Source organism: Phaenicophaeus curvirostris, chromosome 2, assembly GCF_032191515.1.
Source record: "Phaenicophaeus curvirostris isolate KB17595 chromosome 2, BPBGC_Pcur_1.0, whole genome shotgun sequence".
Classification (NCBI taxonomy): Eukaryota; Metazoa; Chordata; class Aves; order Cuculiformes; family Cuculidae; genus Phaenicophaeus; species Phaenicophaeus curvirostris.
In genome coordinates, this window is record NC_091393.1 from 30,630,336 (window position 1) to 30,654,759 (window position 24,424).

Consider the following 24,424-nt stretch of genomic DNA (forward strand, 5'->3'; position numbering starts at 1 on the left):
CACATTCCTTATTTAGTCAACATAACATTATAACATGAAGGCTCCAGTATGTACTTCTGGGTTTTGATTCCTATTTACAGTAATTTTCCTGAAGGAGCTTATTTAGCACCTATTGATAACGAAACATCAAATACACAACCCAGAATAAAAATATGAATGAGGAACAGGAAGAAAATACTGAAAAAGCATTCTAAAAGCAAAAGAGCTCATCAACAAAAACCACGACAGTAAAGAAGGCGCACCACATTTTGTTCATGACATGGGGCATGAGGTGAACAAAATTAGTGCAGAGACACCGTTTTGACTAATGCAGAACCTTTTAAAAACACAGAAATCACAGAAAGTAAGGAATATCAAGACTGGTAAAAGTATTTTGAATTTTACTAAAACATCTCAGAAAAACATTGCTTGTCAGAAAATGCTAAAGCTGTCAATAAGATGCCTGTTCCCACAGTGATTTATATTGACTCTCTTCATATACTGTATTTGCACCATTCTGTGATTTCAGTCAGCTAAACAGCTCCAAGTAAATAAGGGGAAAGGGAAAGAAAATTAGGTGCAGAGAAAATACAGAAGAGAATATTAATAGCCTGGAATTTGTTCTTACACTTAAAAGAAGATGACACACAGTAGGCACAATAAATAAATACTGCAGCAGAAGTCGTCCAAGCCCAGGCTGACACACAAACATTTCCCCTAAGGCACATTTCAGTGGCAGTACTTTCAGCGGTATCTACAGGATGTATTCCCTGCTGCAGATAACCCACAGGACAATAGACAGCAACACTTAAAAGCTGTCGTGACATTACATAAATGAACAAAGAACCCTATGGATGAACCGACCACCCTAAAATGTACACCCTTCTGTCACAGAAACAGAGACTGGAAATAACATTTACACAGATCAACCTCTGTTGTGAAAATTAGTAACTCCCACGTGATGCTTTACACAGATATAGTTGAGCCTACAGAAAAGACCAAAACAACTTTTACCTTCCAGTTTTTTAAGCAGGAAAGATTTTCCACTTCCCCACTGTGCATATAAGCCCACACAGATAGGTGGCTGCATGGTCGGTTCGCTCAGAATATCAGCCAAGGCACTGCTGTAGAGATCGTAACCCAGCATATCGCCGTCAGATTCCGTGGGAGACAAGTGTCCTGTGACAGGAATGCAACGTTAGAGAACTCTCCTTTAAGAAATCTCTCCAGTATCACAGTTTTCATACACATTCACCTGCATTTGAGTATGTACTCCTCTCATATAATAGCTCTTATTATCAGTACACTATTCTTCAAAGGAACTTTAAACCACCCACATAAATATTATATAATTATCAAAACCATTACAGCTTGCCACAAGCGGCTCAAACAAAATCACAAATCACAGCAACTCAAAGAAAGTAATTCCTGCACAAGCAAGATTAAGTAAAAACAAAACAATCAACATAAGTCACACAGAATTCAACGCCAAAAGTCACAAATAAAAGGTGCATTTAACTTTTCTTAGGCTTTTAGAGTGATGAGGTTTTTTTGCCAACTGATTTTCTTGAAGGTCTCCCATTAGTTGCAACATTAAAAAAAAAAGTACATGGCCAGCACTGTTCAATACAGAATTGAATAAACTGGATTCTCAAAATACAAGTGATGTGAAAAAAACATAAAATCAAACACTTATACTCACTGGCTCCAAATATCTGTGTTAAAATACTCTTCTGGTGGCTACAGTCAATATTGTAAGGTGTTTCTCCTGCTTTGTTGGGTCTATAAAGCAATCGACCATCTTTTGGATTTCTTAAGAGTAATTCAGCAAGCTTACGGCTTCTCCCACGAATGGCAATATGAAGTGGAGTATCTCCTTTCTGCAATTAAGCGAAAAACTAGTAACGGCTAACAAAACTATGTTCAAGACTATGAACAGTCCATATGTTCCACATGTTTCAGGTGTGTTATTTAAATGCATCTTAAGGTATTCTCAACAGCACCAATGCCGTACAGCAAGCGTTTCTCCTCTCAAAAAATGCACTACGAAAGTTTCCGAAAAGACATGTAAAAAGGCAGTTCTTATAATGCTAAATCCAAGGCACAATCTTCTTCTTTAAGTGCTTATATTAGCATCTTGAAGTTCACGAAAACGTAGTCTCTGCTGAGAAACAAGCACTTGCTAGCCTAGCAAACTAAGGGACTTGCTTGGGCCAAGAGATATTCTTGTCAGAATTACTTCCATTTCTGTTCTGAGCTCCCCGAAAAGCTTTCCAGTAAAAGTTTCCTCATTACATCAAATCAACATTATTACTTATTTCCCCTAACTAAAATATTAAGAATTAACCTCAAAGAGTTAACCTCAAGTATCAAATAAATGTTCCTGTATTTCAAGAGTTTACAGTTAAGTTAGATAATGCATAAAAGGACATTAACAAAATGTTGTTTTAGTCCTTCCCTAATGTCTTGGGCTTAGTTAAATGTGCATTATTGAAAAATAAACATCAGTGATAACCACCATTCTCTATACTCTTTTTCAAGTATATTAAGAATTAGTAATTCTTATCTGTGAAATTTTTATTCCTGACCTGAATTTTTTTCTTTTCACATTACTAAAATCTTCATAATACAAACAAAAAATCAACACATTAATGCTGGAAATTCATTTATGTTTATGTATTCCGATGTATTTAATAATTAAGCATGTGGGAGACTAAGCATTTACGTATTATGATCTATTTCATTAAGCATATGGGAAGCTCTCTTTCTGTATTAGCCTTGACAGCTCGTGACAAAACTCTGCTGCAAAACTAAAATTATTAAATATACTAAAGTGGAAAAAGAAAAAACCCCAAATATTCTTTACCTTGTCTACAGCAGAGACCTTAGCTCCTTTATCCAGAAGAAGCTCCACTATTTCAATATTTCTCATTTTGGTTGCCTTTATGAGAGGTGTTTCTCCATCCTAAAAGGGAAAAGTAGGCCTAATAAAAATATCATCCCTGTATACTGAAGAACAAGCAAAAAGTAGTGACAGCGTAACAAATCCCAAATTTTTAGGAGTGTTTTAATTAAGCATATCACTGTGCAAGTAATAATACTTCAGTGCATGCGCTACTGAAAAAGTATCACAGACCCTGTCTTCTTGACTGACGAGAATCACAGAACAAAATACATTTCAGTTAATAACAGTGTCAAACAGAGAAAGACAAGATTCAGGTACAATACGAGGTATTCAAAGAGAGACTCGTCGAAGAGGTAATTCAGCGCTGTACATATTTCTGCCTCTATTTGTTTTACTCCTGCACGTGCAATAAACAGTGGTCCGAACTTTCATACTTAGTAATATCAGACACCTCCTTCCTCAGCTTCCAGCAGCACCTGCTCCCTACTCCTGATGGCTGGTCACGTCAGTGACACTGGGGTTAAAGTATCCACACTTTTCCTGCTATTGAGGTTTACTAGCAGGTGACGTGTGTCAACACAGGGGACATCACCACTGCCGAAAATAAATTCTGTATTTCAGAAGAATTTTTTTTTTAAGAGCACAATATACCAACACTTGACAAAAATGGAATTTGTTATTACAATCTTAACATCACATAGGAGTTGAGAAACGAACCAATGGTAAACAAAGCAATTTGTTAAAAATTCTAATTGTTACCTTTGTACATGTTTCAGTATCAGGGTTGCATTGCAAGATGTCCCTCACCATTGTAGCATTTCCTTTCTCAACTGCCCAATATAAAGCAGTTTTATTATCCTGAAAACAAGAGAGTATTACATGTTAACAGTACTTTCATTCAGTTGGATTAATTACAAAAAAACACGTATAAAGTACAACCACTATATTAAAAATAGCACATAATACAGCAAATTTTAACACAGCTCAGGGCAAAAGGAAATGACACCAAACCTAACTGGCACACCAGTAGAACTTTGAGGCGGCAAAAAAAACCTGGCTAGAGTACACAAATCTATTTTAAAGATCTGTGGAAAATACACTAAAAGCTTTAACAAGGCAAGGAGATTCAACCTGTCTTGAAACAGTTCCCAAACCTATTATATGAGTACCTGGTTATAACTCAAACATGTAAGCTCCCTAATGAAATTAAACAACTTTTCCAGAGGTTGTCTTTTTCACCTCTACTACCCAAGTCATGTTTCTGCCTGGTTTTGTTTTTTATAAAAAAAAAAGCATTTCTCTCCTATTAGAACATGAAGTGCCAACCGATTCCAGGGCTTTAAAAATAAAATCCATTTTGTTCTCAATTTTACAGTACAGCCTAATAGAACTGTTGAACTGGCTGGCTGGCCTAAAAACAGGCCATGCAAGCTGGAAAGTTGTAGAAATAGATGAATGCGAAAGTCATCACAATGCACCAGAAGGCCGATCAGCCATACATTGAACCACTGAACCAGAGGGAATGGTCAATAGTTGCAAATATGCTTGTCTCGTCCATTTCGTCTCCCCACCAATGTGTGCTATCCCAGGAAGTCTTCATGCCTGCAATCTTCTTGTTGCCTAGTGGCACCAAGACCTTTTCTGTTTGATGCATACTTGGGTAGAGACATTTAAGAGAAGTCTCTGGACACATACCCGCTTCTAAGTAGCAATGTCGAAGTCCCCCTGGCAACCTTCTCCCTTGCTTCCCTCCTTCATTTGCAGCTCTTCCTCTCCCACTCATGCACTTCACAGTAAATGGAGTTTAAAGCCTTTCTTGATAGTTTTACAAGCACTCATTGCTGATTTTGACCCTAATCTGAAGATCTGAAGCGCACAGCCAGAATCTTCCCTTCATGGCACTCATTCCTGCTGCGTCAACAAGGCCACAAATGTATTCTCTAGATTAACCCCTGCAAATACCTATACAGACACCCTCGCACTGCCAGAAGTCACAGGCTTCCCAGCTTCCAAGGAACTTCCGAGGAAGCTGGGTCCTCTTGCTGTTTCTGCGTCACCTTGGTTATATCAAGACACTGAAAATCACCAGATTTTCAGACTCGTGTCAGCAAGAAGCTGAGACACACTATTTCAGGTATCCAGTGGCAGGTTAGAGAGATCCAGACAACCCTACTTCTCCAAACTAAAAGCTTCTTGGCTTCTCAAACAGGCTCTGCATCAATAGTAAGCACTGAATTGCTGCAGCTCTCAGCGTCACGTTAGATTTGTGTTCAAACTTGGCAGAACAAACGTGCCTTCGAGCAGAGTAAATTGAATAGTTTCAATCAAAATAAAGCACGCTGAATGCAACAATAAAACCAACTACTGTGCTGAGTAAGAAGAATAAAAACTATATCTTAATTGAAGGACAAAGAAAAGAAAGAAAGGGTAGGTAGAAGATACAGAAACTACTGACAACAGTATTTAACAGCAGGAAGTTAGTGAAGAAGAACCAACCAACCACAGAGACAGAACTGGCTAACCAGCACTGATAACAGATACAATCTAAGAGCTAATATGTTTCAATACAGTGATATTAAATTTAAAATATTTGATATTAAAATAATAATGTTAAGGCATTTTAAACTATTTAATTATTTTAAATGTCTTCAGCAGTGCAGGTGTAGTAAGTTCCATTTATACAAATTAACTGAAACAAACACCACATACTCAACAGCAACGTGATATATTCTTAATGTTTGATGGGAATCTGAGTTTCCAACAGAGCAGACAGAGCAATGTTTAAAGCCTTGTTTTGAGAAACACAGTATAACTGTTTGGTATTCAAATTCACATCCTACCTAAGAACCATTCTAACATTTACGCTGTTGTTCTTACCTGACCTCTGATGTCTATATCAGCATATTTATGGAGCAAGGCCCTCACAATTTCAACGTGACCTCCTCTGACAGCCCCAATCAGCACTGTATCTCCGCTCTACAAAAATTGTGAAAGAATTGTGAATTAATACTATTAGAAAAAAGAAACACAACACAGATACAAATTACAGCTTCTAAATACACATTATGCCTATTTGCATTGAGAAAGTTGCACTCATTCGAAAGGAAGATGCAAAAAATAGTTCTATCTGTGCAAATGAGCATATAGAGGAAAAAACTCTGGATTCCTTTTTTTAAATTCCTTTTTTAAATATTATATATTTATGGCAAAACAACCAGCCCCAAAACAGGTCCAGCTTAAACCATTATCTTAAAAAAATAACAGCACAAATTAGCATGAAAAAATCCAGCTGTTCTCTGTGTTTACAGCAAGACCAACCACTCACAGTAATAAGCTCTTTACAATCAAACAAATAATTGCTCATGGTAATAACCTCTTTACAATCAGACAAGGATGCTGGCTGTCTCCTTTAGATGTTTCACAGCTGACAAAAGACCTTCAAGAATTTTACAGAATTTTATCCCTTTTTTTGTGCAGGTTTGACTGCTATCCTGCCTACATACATCATGCTGTTGCAAAGAAAAGAAGCAAACCACTAATTTTTATCTCAAATTGATCAAAAAAAACTTTGCTGTGGTAAATGGAGCTGTATTTATGCCAAATGAAGTTACAATTCTGCTAAAGCTTTTTGATTTAACACAACTCAGGACATGTCAGAATTTCAGAAAATGAAATCCTGGTATATCCTAACACTTCTTTTATGATGAAGCAGAAAAAATAAATAAAAGTATAGCTAAAGGACAGGTGTGGAATTCAGATATAATGCTTAGTAGTAGCGGAACCCCCATCAATCACAGTTGTTACATTCTTGGCCACAAACCAAGACATTTTCCTTATCAAAATCTATTCAAGTACCTGCAACCAAGACTCCTCAAGGATGTAATTTTGGAATACAGTCACCTGTACTGAAAGCTGTATTTTGTCCTTCCCAAAAGCACAAAAACACAGCCAGTTGCAGAACTTTGTGACAGAAGAGGCTGGAAGGGAGACTGCAATGTATTTTCTTAAATATTTGAAGTTCTGCTTTGACGTATGCCTGAGATTGTATTTTTTTGTCCCATGTAACAGTGCAGCTCAGTACACACCCATCTAAGAAAGGGACTAAGCTGACACTTGAAATACAGGAAAATGAATCCAATAGTCCTTTATAAACTGCGAGGCAGATATTAGGAGGTTTTTCTCTGTTCTCTGCAACCCAAGCAATTCAATTTGGGGACTGGGAATTCAGTCTGAAAACCATGTTCCTGCTCTAACTAAAACACTGATCTTGACAGAGGCCCCTAAGTTTAAGTACCTACCACCTACAGCCCCAAGAGTGCAGCGTCAGTTCAGTGTTTGTTAGCCTTATGTTACAGAGATGACAAATATACAACCAGAAATAATTTCCATGTGCTATAAGGAATCCCAAGAATCCCAAAGGAAAAGAGTAGTTCCTTTAGTCTACCCTTTGGCTTCACACAGCCACATTTGCCACTTAGCATAATTTTAAATAGCAATACATAAAAGTGCCCCTAGATGGCGTAAAAACCAGAAAGCCAGAAAAAAACAAAGCCAGAAAAATCACGTACCCACAAATTTGTGTGCACTGATATTTATCATTATAAAACCATAATTGCAATGAAAATTCACTCACTCTATCAGGAATATTGACATAAGTTCCAGCATCAAGAAGATCCTGCACGATCTCAGTATGCCCCTCCTTTGATGCGATCATCAAAGCTGTGTTCCCATCTTTATCCGTAAGGTTTACATTTGGGTTCCTCTTCAGTATCTCTTTCACTGTATCCGTATAACCACCCTTCACTGCTACAATAAGCGCAGTCATAGAATTCTTTAAAGAAAAACAACAGATTTTATTGTATGGTGGATATAGAAATCATCATTTTATCAGTAGTTTAAATAACAAAAGAACGCTCACAGACATGACTTTTTTAAACAACCAAATGCTCCTGCAGCTTTATCTTTTACAGTGCACGTACTATGCTTTTTTTAGAAGAAAAACAAACTAAGTGCTATATCAGAGAACGCTGCAAACACAAGCAGAAAAGCACAGGTCAGTTTGTTCTAACTCCAGAATGTTACATGCATGGAAATATCATTTTCTTCTTATATGGGAACACAGTGTTTTCAGAGCATCCAGGTCTGCTGCCAATACCACTCACAAAGGGGTTTTCTGAAGAGCTTCATATGTAATCATAAGAATATCACACTTTGTCCTAATCTTCTGCTTAACTTTCACTCATTTTTTATTTCTACTAGCATTTTAAGTTTCTTACACAACAAAAAAAACCTAAAATCTGTTTTGTTTAAAAGCAATATGCAGCTGAAACCTAAAAAATCCCAACTTCTGAAAGGTACAGCCACCACTATTGTTTTCAAAAGGTGCCTTGTATTTGAGTTACTTTTCGAATAGCACTGAGAAATACGTTGTTTGACATGTCAGGCTTGAGTAGAGTGAATTTTGTTACTGTTAATCTTCAGTGAACAATAACCTAAGTTCATTTATGTTCATTGAAATTCATACTTTTATATAACAATGCGTCACCTGCCACTACAACTCCCAAGTTATGTAACACTTCTATTAAAAGCCACAAAAGCTCAAAGAATCCTCACACATAGCTTGCAAATATACTATATTCCAATATCAACATTTCATCTTGTTTCCATTTCTTTTTATTTGTATTATGAAATGAAACAGGACACGGATGTATGTACCCACACCTGATCACCAGAACAGTTACTTACAGCTCCTTCTTGATCAACATCAGCTCCCATTTGCAGCAAGTATTTCACACACTCCAAATGCCCTTTCCGTGCTGCCCAAACCAGAGGGGTGGTTCCATACTGAAAAACATTTATAACATTTTTATCTTATTGCTCTTGCATTTAGTATCCCCTACAATCTAGTACTAATCCTTTATTTTACTGCTTTAGTTTTTACAAAGATATAATTTGGTCTTGTGAATTAACAGGAGCATTTGAAAAGCCATTTTAACTTTTTATTTGTAGTTGACAGCTTTAAGCATTAATTTTCTATGCATCCTCGGACAGCAAGGTTCCCAATAGCTTAGGAAACAGAAACACACTCCACTGAAATACATGTTCACAACCACCTTCAGCACACTATGGAAAGACATCTTGCAAGTGTTACAACTTACCCCAGCACATCAATTCTAATCTCATGGGCAAAATATAACAGCAGGTTTTCTCCAATCAAAAACTCACAGATTTAAAACAAACAAACAAAAAAAAAAACCAAAAAAACCCAAACTTACATCAGTAAGGAAAGTCCCAAGCATTAAAGAAATTAAATATTCTATAAAGATAACTTACTTTGTCAGAGCAGTTCACTTTAGCTCCATGCTGCAGTAAGAGATGCACTATATCCGAGTGGCCTCGTCCTGCTGCCCAAATAATTGGATAAACACTGTATTGCTTAGAATTAAACAAAAGAAATAAAATCATAGTCAATTATTTTTCATGAACAATATCAACCACAAAGCTCCAAGAGACAATAAACTCATAGAAGAAGGAACATACAGAAATAAACCTAACTACATATCAAAAACTCTTGCCTAGTACATTGCCCAGATGATGTCTAGGACGATGTCTACTGTTTTGAATAAATTTTGCTCTACAGCTCCGTAAATAAGGTTTAAAAATTCACATCCTTGTCTCAACATAAACATTTGTAATGCAAGAGAAAAGTAGACAGCTATGTGATTATCCCTAATCAACGAGGACTGCGTACCAGCCACGTCATACACAACGCTGCATATGCAAACCAGATGAAACACACAATCAGAAGGGTAAGTTGCTAGAGTCTTCTGTGATTGTTCACTGTTGCCTCAAAAGCCAGAGGTCTGGCAGCATAAACAAATTGTACATTCAAGTTTCAACATGCCTATACATTTATAGAAAGTGCTTATAAAATGAAACAAATCAGAATATATTTGTTTTTTAATTCTCTCTCATATGTATGGTACATATTCATATAACCTAGTCCATTTGGTAACTACTATAAAATAATTAAAACAAATTATTGTTTCCAATCACAGATATTGGTTACATCATTAACTTACATAGACACAGAGAAATGACAACTGTTATAAAAGTAGCATTAGCTACACTACTTATCTTTTCTATTATTTCCTCTCCTGCTAACTTCAAGCTTATTAAGAGCTAAGTGTTCAACTGTTCTAACTATAAAAAAGAAAACTAAACTTAATCAAAAGCGGTGCCTGTCATGCAGATTCTTAAAGCAATCCCTTTACTAGTGAAGTGCAGTGATTAACATTACACTGCAAAAAATGGAGAACTTTTAATCAAGGTTATATAATTAGTGTACAATTCACGACTTTAAACATTTGGGGGGAGAGGGTTGTTAAGATTAACTTACCACTCCTGTGATGTTTGGATTTGCTCCTTTCTCCAGCAGCAATTTAGCTACTTCAGTTCGGCCTTTATATGATGCCCACATCAGGGCAGTCCATCCTCCCTGGCAAGCACAATTCAAAAAATGTAAAAAAAAAATGAAAAATACTCTCTAGAAACCTAATTAGTGACTGTCATTTAATTTTGCATTTGTCCTAAGACTGTTTAGCAAGTTCAAAATGTAACAAGGCCCAACCACATAACCTTGTAATCATACTTATCTAATCAGCACACAGGCGAAAATACCAGTTTCCTGGTGAATGCAAAATTTGGGAGAATATCGTGTCCCAAACATTCCTGAATTTTCAGTAAATGCACAATTCAGACTTCAAGTGCATGCAAATCTGCTCACGGGACTAACAAACCAAAAAGAAAGCACTATCTTAAAACGAAAGTCTAGAATCTAAATCAGTTAACTCGAAGGGTTAATTTTTCATTTGTGTGTCAGACACCTGGCCTTCATAAAGTACCTAGGAAGCAATTTGGTTCTTCAAGAAAAGCAGCAAATCATATGTCCTTTTCAGAGGTTAATTTAACAGCACTGAGTACATAATTAAAGAATAAAAGATCTTTGATGCGTTTTACAGGACTGAAAATCTCCCAACTCCCAAAACTGTTAATCTTACTTAAAACATAAAAGCTACTTTATTTTTGCATGAGGACAACACATACCAAATCCCGATGCTCCAAATTGACATTATGACTGAGCAGCTCTGCTACAATAGCTGTATGTCCTTCTTTAGCTGCTGAAATAAGAGCTGTCCAATTGTCCTAGAAAAAGAGAAAAAGGAACAAATGCACAGGGGGATGTGGATGACAGCTTCTTCGATTTACGAACACTTCAGCAGATACATTTCCTCTTACATCACACTTACCATGTGTTCAGATATGGATTACTAGTTTATGTGCTATACACTGATAAACACAGCAATAGTTTATATGGTAACTGTTCTTCCTGTAATTATAGAAACTGTAACATTTATACCAGATGTAATAAAATGTCCGCTCTTTCTTTCCTCCTTTTCTATATGCCAGTTTTCATACCAAACCTTTGCTGTATGTCTACACTGCTACAATTAAACTAAATGCAGAAGAAAAAAATGCAAGCAACATCCTTTTGCTGTTTATCATGCTTCACTGGAATAAATTTTATCTTATATATAATCAATTCTGACCTTTAATTCTCCCTTCCCCTCAATGCTCACCTAAATACCTTTTCTTTGCCTGCCTCATGAAATTCCTTCATCTATCGTTAGGCACATTCAGGTAAAGCAGCAATACTTACCGCATCTTCCAAGTTGCAATTAGCCCCCTTCTTGAGAAGCTCCTGGACAATCTCTAAATTGCCTTGTTCAGCAGCCAACATGAGTGGAGTCTGGCCATTCTGAAATTAAAATGATAGGAAAAGTGATGCACTGGGAAGCGATGCAAAAGATGCACGTACAATAACAAATGCCAAAAACTACAGATGAACATGGTCTTCAGTTTCTAATTGTCACTGAGAAGCACTGGTTTTCAAACCATGCAGGCAACTGGCAATAAGAATGGAGAACATGACATTAAACCCTGTCCCATAAGAGATTTAAAAAAAAAGAAAAACAAAGTAACAAAAAATTCAGACATTAAAAATAGCTACTAAAAAAGACAGTTACATTATTACATATCTTTCTTTCTGAATTATTTCCCACTAGAGACTTCTCTAACACTGCCTGTCACACCTTTACATCTTTAAGTACTGGGTCGTGTTGTTTAGCAAATAATACATAAATTAAGGAAGCCTAGGAACCACAACAGCCATTGAGACATGCACACCAATTCACAGGAACAGTAAGATTGCTGGCTGAAGTCTTGGAAAAAGCAGCACGGTTCTACACAACGCTTTGGTCGGAGAGCACATCAACCACACACACCGGTCCTGCTCTGTGCCACACAGGTTTCCAACTGGCAGCCTTATCGCAGGGAAGATGAAAGACAGAAAATCTGGGTTATTTGCCTTCAAGGCTGTTTTAAAAGTCAGCTGCAACCTGTCACTCTTCCATCAGTCTACTTCTGTGTCAGCAAACTTCTCTTCAGAGCTGCACAAACAGAAGAAAACCCTCAGATACAACTACTCTGCATGATGAAAAGTACAACTTATTAAATCTGACAGTAAATTTAAAAATTTCAACAAGCACAATAAACAAAGGGAACGTTTTCCTGACCTCTCTTTCTGTGTTTTGTCTGTACCATACAAAGAACTCAAATTACCAACTCTACAAATAACACAAAAGCTACGTTAGATGTTATACATCAGCAACTTGCCTGAAAAAGAAAAATGAAAGCAGAACCAGAATATGGCTAAGATCAATGATTTTTATTAGCAAAACAGTTAACAGTAAGATTAATAAAGATATTTGATGAGTTCATTCTGCTCTTCATGTCAAAAAAAAAAGAAAGAAATTCAGTGATTGTTTCAAAAAAAAGCTTTCTGGTCCACCAGCAGCTCCCTAACCAGTCTCCACAGAGCCTTCCCCATGATGCCACGGATAACGCACAGCATCATTCATGAAAGGACACAACCTAACACCGAACACTGCAATTCCTTTATGGGTAGAAATTACACTTTTGTGTGAGTTTATGTTGTTGTAAGTGTATGTTGTATAAATTCAAAATGATAGCTTTGCTTTTAGATCTTAAAGTATATTTAGTCCCACCAAGCAGGAGTTAGATTCAGCTCTGGTCATCAAGAAAAATAAAATGTTCAAAAAAGAACACTGATGTGGTCACCCCATCATAGAAAGCTACTCGGCTGGTCAGATAGGACTTGCCCTTGGTGAAGCCGTGCTGGCTGTCTCAAATCACCTCCCTGTCCTCCACGTGCTTTAGCACAGCTTCTAGAAGGTTCTGTTCCATGATCTTCCCAGGCACAGAGGTGAGGCTGACAGGTCGGTAGTTCCCAGTGTCATCTTTTCTACCCTTTTTAAAAATGGGGACAACGTTATCCTTCTTCTAGTCATCAGGGACTTCTCCCAGTTGCCATGACTTTTCAAATATCATGGTCAGTGGCTTGGCAACCACATCAGCCAATTCCCTCAGGACTCTGGGATGCATCTCATCAGGTCCCACAGACTTAGATGTGTTCAGGCCCCTCAGGCGGTCACAAACTTGATCCTCCCCTACAGTGGGAAGGGCTTTACCCCCCTTCTCATTGTCCATTGATCCAGGAAAGGTGAGGAGCAGTTGCCAGTGCAGACTCAGGCAAAAAAAAGTTGCCGAGTACCTCAGTCTGTTGATACCAAGTCACCATTTTCATTCATCAGTTGGGGGACGCTTTCTCTAACCTTCCTCTTCTGGTTGACAGACCTGTAGAAGCCCTTCTTGTTAGTCTTCACTTCCCTTGCAGAGTTCAGCTCCATCTGCACCTTGGCCTTCCTGACCCCATCCCTCAGATACTAGTATCTGATCTGTGACTAACACAACCAGGCAGTCCCTGTACTCTACCCAGGTTCCCTGTCCCTGCTTGCACTGCCTGTGCAGCTGCCTCTTGCCCTTGAGTATGACCAGCAGGTTTCAACTCAGCCACACTGGTCTCTTCCCTTCCCTGCCTGATTTCCTACATCTGGGGACTGAGCGCTCTTGTGCCTTAAATATTTGCTGGCTCTGTTCTGCTCCCTTGTCCACAAGAGTCGTATTCCAGTGGGTCCTACTGACCAATTCCTTGAAAGGCTGGAAGCTTGTCTTCCTGAAATTTAGGGTCCCGACTAGACTCCTCGCCTGTCCCATAACCCTCGGGACCTTGAACTCCACCAGTACATGATCACTGCAGCTCAGGCTGCCTCTGATCTCGATGTACTGTGCTTCTGTACGTCACAGCTGGAACATACGAATTATAAAGAGACACACCTGTAACTTTTAGGGAATTCATTCAGTGGTGTTACCTTACGGATCAGCTCTCTCACAGGCTGTGAGAGAACAGAAGATTCAGAACTGAAGATGGAAACAAAGTCTATTACACAAGGCGATCACTTATCATTAGCTGTTCAGTAACCAATGTATCTGGTATGAAAGAGGAGAATGAGCACATGGAAAGGACGTGCAGGGAAAAGGCAGGGAGACTGAGGCCTCCTCTACTGCATTGAAACTGCTGGCGTTAATCCAACAAAACCTTCCATACGCAAACTGTCTGGAACATCCCGGTTTTTCTAGCAACCGATCACAGTCAAGATCCAAATGGTCGGCAACCATGTGGATGACCCCACCATTAGATAAGTCACTGCAGCCTGGGAGGCCCTGGCACTAGCAAACCCTCGCTTGCCAGCATCTTTTTAGACTGACTCCACTGGCACTCCTGGTTTGGTACTTTGTTTTTATCCAAGAAGAAAAGATGCCTTGGCAGGTCCAAAACTGGAAACAGAATTGCACTCAATGCCACTGAATTCCAACAAAGAACGAGCACTTAAAACAAAACATTGTGGCTTTAAAGGCGAAGCAAACCATACGCATCTCCAGCAATTGCCTTCTCCAATGCAATCTGCCAGAAGACTGAAAAAATCAGGTGTCAGGGATCTCTACAAAAAAGGCATTACTGAAACCCACAGCATGCTTATCCCACTAAGAAGAAAAGAAAACTTTAGAAAAGAAGGTGAAGGCAGTGACACTGTTGATAAAGTTGTCAAAGTCTGATTTCAGTCATGTTGTTGAGAGGAATTGCCAGCAGAGGGAACAGATTATTCCTCTCCTCAGATACACAGCACACCAGGTGGTGCAGTTCACGTGCGTGCTCTGAAACTCACAATTTCACCCATCTCAAATACCTCAGCATATGCACAGACACAGCATGAAATGAATGTGCTGACAATGAAAGAAAACTGTTTTAATTGAAACCAGATCTAACAGCTATAGTAAGGCAAAATTCTGTACATTGTTTTCACACTCGCATGATGCTTTCTGGGTTTGTGTAATATATCCCCAAAAATTCTTTCCATCTTATGTAAGATTAAACAAATAATGCAACAGAACGTGCGTTTTACAGGACTTTTTTTCCACTACCTGCAGGGAAGGGGAACCTTAGGAGACTAAGGCTGATTAGTCTCCAAGATGCACAAGACAAAGATGCTCAAAAATACTAAAACCAACAGTCACAAGATGCAACAAAGGTTATTCCAGTGAAACATAAGCAACGTGTTTTTAAATAAAGAGTGGTTAAGCACTGGAGCACTGTCCAGAGAGGGTGCAGGTTCTCCATCCTTAAAGACTTCTGAATTTTACTTGAGTAAGTCCCTGAGCAAGCAGATGTAACCATGAAGTTAGCCCTGAAGTTAGGAGGAGACTGAATCCAATGAACTCTGGAAGTCTCTTCCCAAACAATGTTCGGGAAATCAAAACAAAAATTGACGATACAAGCTGCACGTCTAGATAAAAGAGAAGTCCAAGTGCTTACCTGGTGCATCAAGATAACTTTAATTTCAAGCATCATGCAAAACAATGTAATCGCCACCAACAAACATTCGCATGAACCAAACCTCTCAAGAAACTCTCAGGATGCCTTAGTCCACTATAATGAAATAGCGCTCATTTACTTCAATTGCTGATGGCAATATGCTCAAATTGGACTACATCAAATGGCAAAGCAGCAGCTAATGATTATCATACTCTCCCAGGACTGAGAATAATCCACATTTCAACTCCCTACCGTGTAACTAGACTTCCTGTGTAATACCAGTAAAGTCATTTAACACTCCTGGTTACATCTAGCCTTACCTTTTGGATTCCTGTCTTTTCTTTCAGAGAGGCTTTTGCTCAAAATAAATTACAAAAATATGCCCCTGTTTGGATACTACAAAAAAATATCTCTTGCCTGGAAATCAGGAAGAGTTATCATCCCAGGTTTCATCACAAAACAGAAAGGGCAAGAACGCACATGCAGCTGGATCTGTGAACTAAGAAACGATTACAAGCCACAGAAACACAGGTATAACCCCTATTCGCAAAGTAAGAATGAAGCCATGTTTTCCAGCTCAGAAGAACACTCAGAAAACAAACACAATGAAAACTGCTGAGGTACTCACAAAGATTAAATACTGTGTGTTTAGTCTGTGCAATGTAAGCAATCAGTTGAAAATAAAACTGAAATTCATACATTAAATAAACAGTGTGAACTCACTAACTATTCATTCTGTCACTAATAAGCTACAACGTGAAACTGACCTTTCCAAAAGTCATCTTACCTCATTTCTCTCATCTACATCCCTGCATTTCTCAAGAAGCGCTTTCAGAGCAGGAACGTTTCCTTCTTCTACGTAGGTCAACAGACTCTGACTCATCAGACTTGCCATCTTCGCACAGTATTTAAAATGCTTCTATAACAAAGCTTGCCTGTAGTTCAGAAAAGGAAAAAAACCAAAAAGCAAAGCATAAGTAAAGGCTACGAGAGTTAACTTGGACTGTAGAAAGCTTGACTTGTACTTGCCAGTAAGTTTCTGGTGGGTACAAACACTTGCCCTTCTCAACAAAACACTGTGGAGACTCGTGCATTGAAACACAACATTCCAATGAGAAGGCAATTGCTCGATCTTTCTTGTTCATGGAATATTACCGATCATATTCTATGTTTTAAGTATTGTCTAAATACTTAAATTTTGAATGGGATATATAACAATATTTAATTTGCATATTTTTTCTGCATATATAACATTATGGGAATACCGTTATGTTACACAGACATATTCTCTATATGCTAGTTACATTGACACTATGCAATATAAAGAAATACGGTGATAAAATCTAAATTATAGCCATACATAACTCAGAAAAAAACATTTATTAAAACAGTTATCAGCAACTCTATCCAGACACATCTGAATGTGATGGCAAATTGATAACTTGCTAGTCAAACTTTAACACAGCATCTGCTGCCTGATTACATGGTTTTAACTTCTAATACAGAACACAGGAGAGGTTGTTCTTGGTTAAGGCAGACCATGAAGAATGATTTAACTCCCTAAAAAGCTGTGGGCTAAGTTCAGAAAACCAGAAATACAAACACATGGCTCCAGAAGTGGCATTATTCACTGCATCTAAATGAGGTTTCCCTGGATGCAGAACAGATCGTGGGGCTAAACGCAAGATGCCACCTACCCCCTACCACTATTTTCTCCACCAGCGGATGACAGGATTGCTTTCTTTCTGGAGTTTTCTTGCATGATGGCAGCATAACAGCAGAGAAAAAACTGCAGTTTGGTGTTAGCTGAAGCCTACTCTCCACCAGGCAGAAGCCACAGCCCAGTGGCTTTCCCAGGCAAATGCTCTTAACTTTTACTCTCACATAAAAGCAGCCAGTGAATTTCTCTGCACTCCCAAAAGAAGTGGAACTTTAGCCAAAAAGAAACAAGAGGAAGCCAGCAGGAACTTCACTATGCTTAGCACAGAGAAGTTAGTTTTAATTTAGAGATATAAATCAAACAATCTAGCTCCACCTTAAATTGCTCGCACAGATCATAACACTATCGCACTACCTCTCCTCCTTTAGCAAGAAAGCATAAACAGACAAACATACAACCTGACCTCACTGACAGCACCGCAGCCGCCAGAGGATGTAGGTATAGAAACACCTGGTTCGTAAAAACACCAGCACAGAAGCAAACACACCCAGTCCAGTTAATATGACAGCAGCTCTAGGCACATGTAGAAGAACTTTAGGCACACATGAACATCAAGTGACAAAAGAAACTGAGTCTACTTGAGGAATGTAAATGGAAGAACACAAGGGGAGCAGAGGGGAAAAGCAGGGACTGTGACTCCCACTATAAATCTGAGCTTAAAATTCAGGTTGCAGTTTAAGGAGCAAATTCCAAGGAGGATTTAGGCATCTGAACGCTCCATACTCCAAATGCCCACATACCACGTAAAAAAAAACCCCAAACTATCACTCAGACATTATTTAAATGCCAAACCTAAAATTAGTTAAAAAAAAAAACTAGATTGGACATCCAAAGCCCAGCAACAGTTTTGCGAGAGAATGCAGAAACAGCCAGTCTCTCCCATGAGAAAGTTATAAATAAACTAAGCACACATTTACTGTACAGTTGAAGTCCCGTCATGCCAAGGCCATGGGCAGCACAACAGTGGTGTCATGTAACTGTATATTTTTTACAGTAGGAGGAAGTGCTAATTGAGAGGTTGCAAACTTAAAAAAAACCTCTAAACCACATAAGAAATGAAAGGTTGAAAAGAAGCAGTGACTGTAGCGACTCAGTGCTCACACACGGGCTCCTACTGCCAAAACACAAATAATGAGAACAGTCAGCATCTTGCCTGGCACCCTGCTGCCAGTCCAGACCAGTCCCCTCCCTTACAGCCCTATAAAGGTGTCTCAGATATTCTCAGGCTCCTAAAATGATGTCAGATTTCACATGTGGGCACCTGGATTCCTCCCTGCATTTTTTACATCTTCCAAAAGAAATCCACGAGACGTGACTTGCCACTAGTTCCACTGCTACCACTGCCATTTTCTGATCTCCCGGGACAGCACCCCAGCTTTGCCCTGTGGCTGTACCTTACATCTCCATGCTGTCTTCCATACCAAATACTAACTGGAAAAACATACTCCAAATTATCAGCAGAACACGACTGCAATGTCTCACCAAGGGAGCTGCACTCTGCAGCTGCAGTAGTTTCACCAATTAGCTCCCACCTAGGGCAAAAAAGTATCCAGCACTGCTTTTTCCTCAAAGTCAGATTCTTCCCTTGATGCTCCTTACTGCCGAATTTCCAAGAGGCAAAGGCAGCCCCTGCTGCTCTGTAGATAAGCATCCTGCTTCAGAAAGCATTACCTGAACTCCCAGTTCCTGAGACAGCGCAGCTTCTGCCTCTGTGTAGATTTGAGTTCGCGGAGGTACCCAAACCTTTGACTAACAGCAACAGATCTGATGCTAAAAAACACACTTAGAGCTGCACTGCAAACCCCATCTTAAAATGACTTAAAAAAAAAAAAAAAAGATAAAAGCTTTGTCAGGGTGAGCCATCTCAAGTATATTAATATTCTTTGTCACCTACACTTCATTTTCACATAATAACCCCTTCTTAGAATTACTAATAGTTTATTTTATAAAAACAGTAACAACAAAATCAAATATTATGAGCTTTATATCCTCACACACTCTTCCACTTTTCAAGCAAGCTTCTTCGAGCATCTAAAGGATTAAGATTGCTAGAGGGCGTTACGAAAGCACTCCCAGCAACATTTAAACACAGCATGAATTTAACAGGTTAACCTATGTGTCAGTATTCTTATTCTTAAATAAGCCCGGCAAAATATAAGAAAAAAAAAACTCCAAAACCCTCCTAGAAAACCCTACTGCCCCACCAGCAAACACACATTAAAATAAAAGTCTGTGTTAAGATTTTAGCAGTGTAACTTCCTCCCTCCAAACAACAAACACGCCTGAAACTAGGCTCAAGTTCATTCAAGCTATTTTCACTCCTGACAGCAACTCATTATAGATTGAGAACAGCTATGGTGCTCTTATTTTCAATGAATAAGAGTTAAGTCCCCATCTCTGAAGGTGTTCGGGTTGGATGGCCCTTGGGCAGCCTGATCTAGTGGGATGTCCCTGCCCAGCGCAGGGGAGTTGGAACTAGATGATCTTTAAGGTCCCTTCCAACCCAAACTCTTCTACGATTCTACGTTACATTTCAATAATCAAGCACTGTAATCAAAGTCTGTACAGACGCTGGACACCAAGGTGCGATTTCTTCCAACGCTTAAGAATTCTGTTAAATTATTATAAATACTTCGACCGGAGACTCTGAGGGATAAGCATTAATAACTCTAGATAAGCATTAATAGATAAGCTTTAATAACTAGATAAGCATTAATAACTCTATTCTGCCCCCACAACGGAAAAAGCTCCTGAAATATATATTTACACCCTTCTTAAAACAAACAACACTAGAACAAGGAAACTCCTAGTACCTTACACCAAAATAAAGAATGAGAACTTAATCCCTGCCAAACTTCATAAATCAGTGCAAAACCAGTACCACTGCATGATCCTTAATTGTCAATTAACTGCATTTACTTTGTACTTGGACACGGAAGTCTTTCCACAATCTGTAACTAAACCAGGAGCCCATTTAGGAGCTGATTCCCTTCCCAATAAGGATTCTTGTTATTTTTTTCCCACCAAAGCAAGCCAATTCCCAGCCCAACAACCAGCTCTTAATTCACAATCCAAACTTCCAAGTCTGGAAATGTCACAACGCCCTCAGGCAGCAAATCCTGGCATTTTATAAGACTAACAACACACTGAGAACTATGAAAAGAAATATTAAGAGCACAAACGCCCAGGTGGAGGTAAGGTTTGCACAAGGATTACCCTGTTTTTGCAAGGCGCTCATCCCGAGCTGAAGCAGACGTTATCACTGCTTTGGAAAGACCACAAACATTTGCAGATTTGCAAAAATCTCTAGCCTCAACTGCACTAATACTGACCGCAGGGGTCCTGACAGCCCTAATCTGCAGATACTTAGTGTACTCTCAGAATCTCATACAGTTTCTAACTACTTTTTCACAGTCCTCCTCCCGTCCTTTTTTTTTAAACTGTGCGAGCTGTGATCATTTATATGTAAGTATCAAAATAGGTAAGCAAACACCAGCATTTCTGAGAAGACTTTCTTTTCATGTTTTGTTTTCAACAGGTAAAGATAGCAGTGACATACATAAAATTCCTAGTTTTCATCATATGGAGAAAAACATTCTCACCTTCTTTTTAATGTTTCCTTCTATTTCCACACACAAAAGCTACCTTCCCAACATGCAATGCTGTGGCAGAGGACTCAGCTGTAAAAGGAAATAATTACAGTGTTGCTGAAATCTGGGCATGAACAAAACATGCAGCATTTTGCCCTGAAGAACTGGAAATGCAATCATTCCAAATAAGATTGCAAATAAATGTGGAACGCAGAAGAGCTGTACATGTAAAATGTACTATAAAAATATAACATAAGTCAGCTTCTTATTCTCACACATTTTTATATTTTATGATAGCATCAAAAAGGACAAACAAGTTGGAACATCACTTCTACTCACGCTGCAGAGCATCTTGCTAATACATTCTTTATGACACCTCATCGTAATTACTTGCTAAACGGACACACTGCATAAACATCAAGAGATGACAAGCCAGGCGTTACCCAAAGGGATGAATATTTTTAACTACTCTTTCTACAGGGACTGAGCCAACAGGGATTCTACTTAAAGAAAAACAATTCCAAATGGTTTAAATAAGTCTCTAAAATATTAACGTCTGGTATTCAGAGGCAGGACAAAACAAGAAACCTAAGTTTGCATAAGTCACCTAGACCCACACCTCATCTCAAACGCCTGAATTTCCACGGTGACTAATGACTTTCTGCTAATTTTCAGCTTTTCCTTATTTATCTGGAAACATTTATTCTACTTCCCTTAGCCGTGCTCCTGTTATCCAATTAAGAAAGGCTTAACAGAGTACCTTATTCTTTTATTACTTCATAGCAAAGAACATAACTAGAAAAAATAAAAATACTCAAAAACATAACTAGAGAAACACAGAAATACATATTTTGAAACCCGTAACAAACAAAACAAAGAAAAGGAGGCCCCTATGGCTGAACCCATTATCATTACAGTACTCTGTAAGAAACACAGAAAAATGAAGATACACAAGCCACTCTTTTCCATCTTGGGCACTCAAGGCAACGGCCATTTCCAAACACTGAGGTGAATTTTTTTTTTTTTATTAAATAAAACAATCAAAATCAGAGCTCACACCCAAAATACGAGCAAGAGGCAAGCACAGATTTAAACAAAACGACACCATTGTCATCTGAAAGCATTTATCAGGTATGACGAGGTTCCAGCCTACTTAAAAGGATCAGTTAAAAGAAAGTTGTATAAAGCATCAAATAATAGAATTTAAGCCTTACTAGAGGCTCTACCTGTCTGACTGAATATCTGTGTGGCCAAGGAACAAAAAAGTCTCGCTAAGCAAATCTGAATTCCAGAAGAAAATTCAATCCCTGCACGAAACACAAAACACTCAGTCCTACAAGCGGCTATTTCAAGTCCCACGCATATTAAATAAAAGAAAGCAAACGGGAGGAGGCATCAAGCTTTTAAACACATCCCATCAACCAGCATAAACCACTTCAACCCGCACAAAACACACACGCCTGCAGCCACAGAGCCTGCGGCGACACCCTCACGAAGGAAACGCAATTCTCTGCACCTTAACGTCACCTCTCGGCTTTGGGGGTCAGCAGGGCTAGGAATAAACCAAAATTACCTAATTACTCGGCCACACGGCGGCTCCCAGGTGGATTAAGGAGGGGGTGGGGAGCGGCCCCAGCGCTCAGCAACCAGCAGGCACCTCCGCCATCTTGGCTGCCTGGGCGCCCCGCGGCGTCACGTGACCAGGGGGCGGGGCCTCCACCTCCCCCCTCGAACGCGCGGCGCCGAGGGGGAGGTGGAGGCCCCGCCCCCGGTCACGTGACGTCGCGGGGCGCCCAGGCAACTTGTCTCTTCGCCTCACGCTCCTCTTCTCCAGGATAAACACCCCCAGCTCTCTCAGCCGCTCCTCTTCTTCTCCAGCCCCCTCACCAGCTTCCTTGCTCTTCTCTGGACTCGCTCCAGAGCCTCAACATCCTTCTTGTGGTGAGGGGCCCAGAACTGAACACAGGATTCGAGGAGTGGTCTCACCAGTGCCGAGTCCAGAGGGAGAAGAACCTCCCTGGCCCTGCTGGTCACGCCGTTTCTGATCCAAGCCAAGATGCCACTGGCCTTCTTGGCCACCTGGGCCACTGCTGGCTCATGTTCAGTCGCTGTCAACCAACACCCCCAGGTCCCTCTCCTCCAGGCAGCTTTCTAGACAGACTTCTCCTAGTCCGTAGCTGCTCAGGGTTGTTGTGCCCCAAGTGCAGGACCTGGCATTTGGCCTTGTTAAACCTCATGCCATTGGACTCTGCCCAGCGGTCCAGCCTGTTCAGATCCCTTTGCAGAGCCTCCTGACCCTCCAGCAGATCCACACTTCCACCCAGCTTAGTGTCGTCCGCAAACGTGCTCAGGGTGCACTCGATGCCTTCATCCAGATCATTGATAAAGACATTGAACAGGGCTGGACCCAGCACTGAGCCCTGGGGACACCACTTGTCCCTGGCCTCCAGCTGGATTTCACACCATTTCTCACCACTCTCTGGGCCCGGCCATCCAACCAGTTTTCCACCCAGGAGAGTGTGCGCCTGTCCAGGCCAGAGGTGACAGTTTCTCAAGCAGAATGCTGTGCTTGTAACTACTACTTTCTCCTGTGTTAGTTTGCTTTATTTCTACCTGAAGCAAATGACGCGAAGAGCCTATAGGTACGAGAGTCTTTACAAATGCTTTGGATCTCCCTTTTCTCTCTTATGGTTTGTGTTTGTTTTGAGTAGTGGAAGAAAAACAGTTTGAAAAGACACAGCTGTTAAGTTAGATTTTAACAGGAGAGTTGTATGCAGAGCAGTTGTGACAAACTGTAAATCGATTTAATTCAGATGGTCGTATTTTTATGTCATACATGTTTTAAAAGAGATGGGTAGTTTCTTGCTTGGTCAGTACTCACAGCCATGAATTATTCTCTGCAGTTCTTCAAAGAGTGAAGTACTGTTTGTTTCCCGTCCTCTTTATAAAAACCATCTTGGAAGAGCCATTAGGACCACTTACCATCTTATAAACTAATATTTTTATATCCAGGCTTTCTGGAGCGTCCGCAGCAGGGACAGAAAGAGCAAAACCAAATCAGGTGTACTGAGCCCAACCTGTGCTTCCTAAACAAAGCGTGGCTGGCTGCATCCTGCAGCTGTGGTCACTTTAGTCGTCTATTGGTAATGAGTTTTACAGGGGCATTCACCCTCCTCGCCTGCAAATGCTTCCTGAGGTTCCTACCCTGCTCCATCCCAGTCCACCTCCAGCCTGCCTTGAACTCTGATGACAACCCTCCTTGCCAAATGAGAACAAGCTGTACCGGCTGGTGACAGTCACCTTACCTGTGTAAATAATTTTAACAAGGTTTATGTGTTTTTCTGGCTTAGCTGTGCCCCCTCCTGAAACTCCGTCTT

General features: G+C 39.7%; 1 protein-coding gene across 3 annotated transcripts in view; it reads right to left on the bottom strand.

Annotated features, from left to right (window-relative positions):
• Positions 1-21,134, bottom strand: part of KIDINS220 (kinase D interacting substrate 220) — a 72,791-nt gene extending 51,657 nt beyond the window's left edge. For all 3 annotated transcript variants that reach the window (XM_069851620.1, XM_069851619.1, XM_069851618.1), the window contains exons 1-13: positions 21,060-21,134; positions 16,525-16,672; positions 11,604-11,702; positions 10,991-11,089; positions 10,284-10,382; positions 9,218-9,319; positions 8,630-8,728; positions 7,518-7,715; positions 5,762-5,860; positions 3,644-3,742; positions 2,846-2,944; positions 1,682-1,859; positions 994-1,158 (exon numbers count right to left, since the gene is read on the bottom strand). In XM_069851620.1, coding sequence (XP_069707721.1) covers positions 994-1,158; positions 1,682-1,859; positions 2,846-2,944; positions 3,644-3,742; positions 5,762-5,860; positions 7,518-7,715; positions 8,630-8,728; positions 9,218-9,319; positions 10,284-10,382; positions 10,991-11,089; positions 11,604-11,702; positions 16,525-16,632 — 1,444 coding nt within the window. In that variant the 5' untranslated portion in view covers positions 16,633-16,672; positions 21,060-21,134. The remainder of the gene's footprint in view (positions 1-993; positions 1,159-1,681; positions 1,860-2,845; positions 2,945-3,643; positions 3,743-5,761; positions 5,861-7,517; positions 7,716-8,629; positions 8,729-9,217; positions 9,320-10,283; positions 10,383-10,990; positions 11,090-11,603; positions 11,703-16,524; positions 16,673-21,059) is intronic.
• Between the last annotated feature and the right edge of the window lie 3,290 nt (positions 21,135-24,424).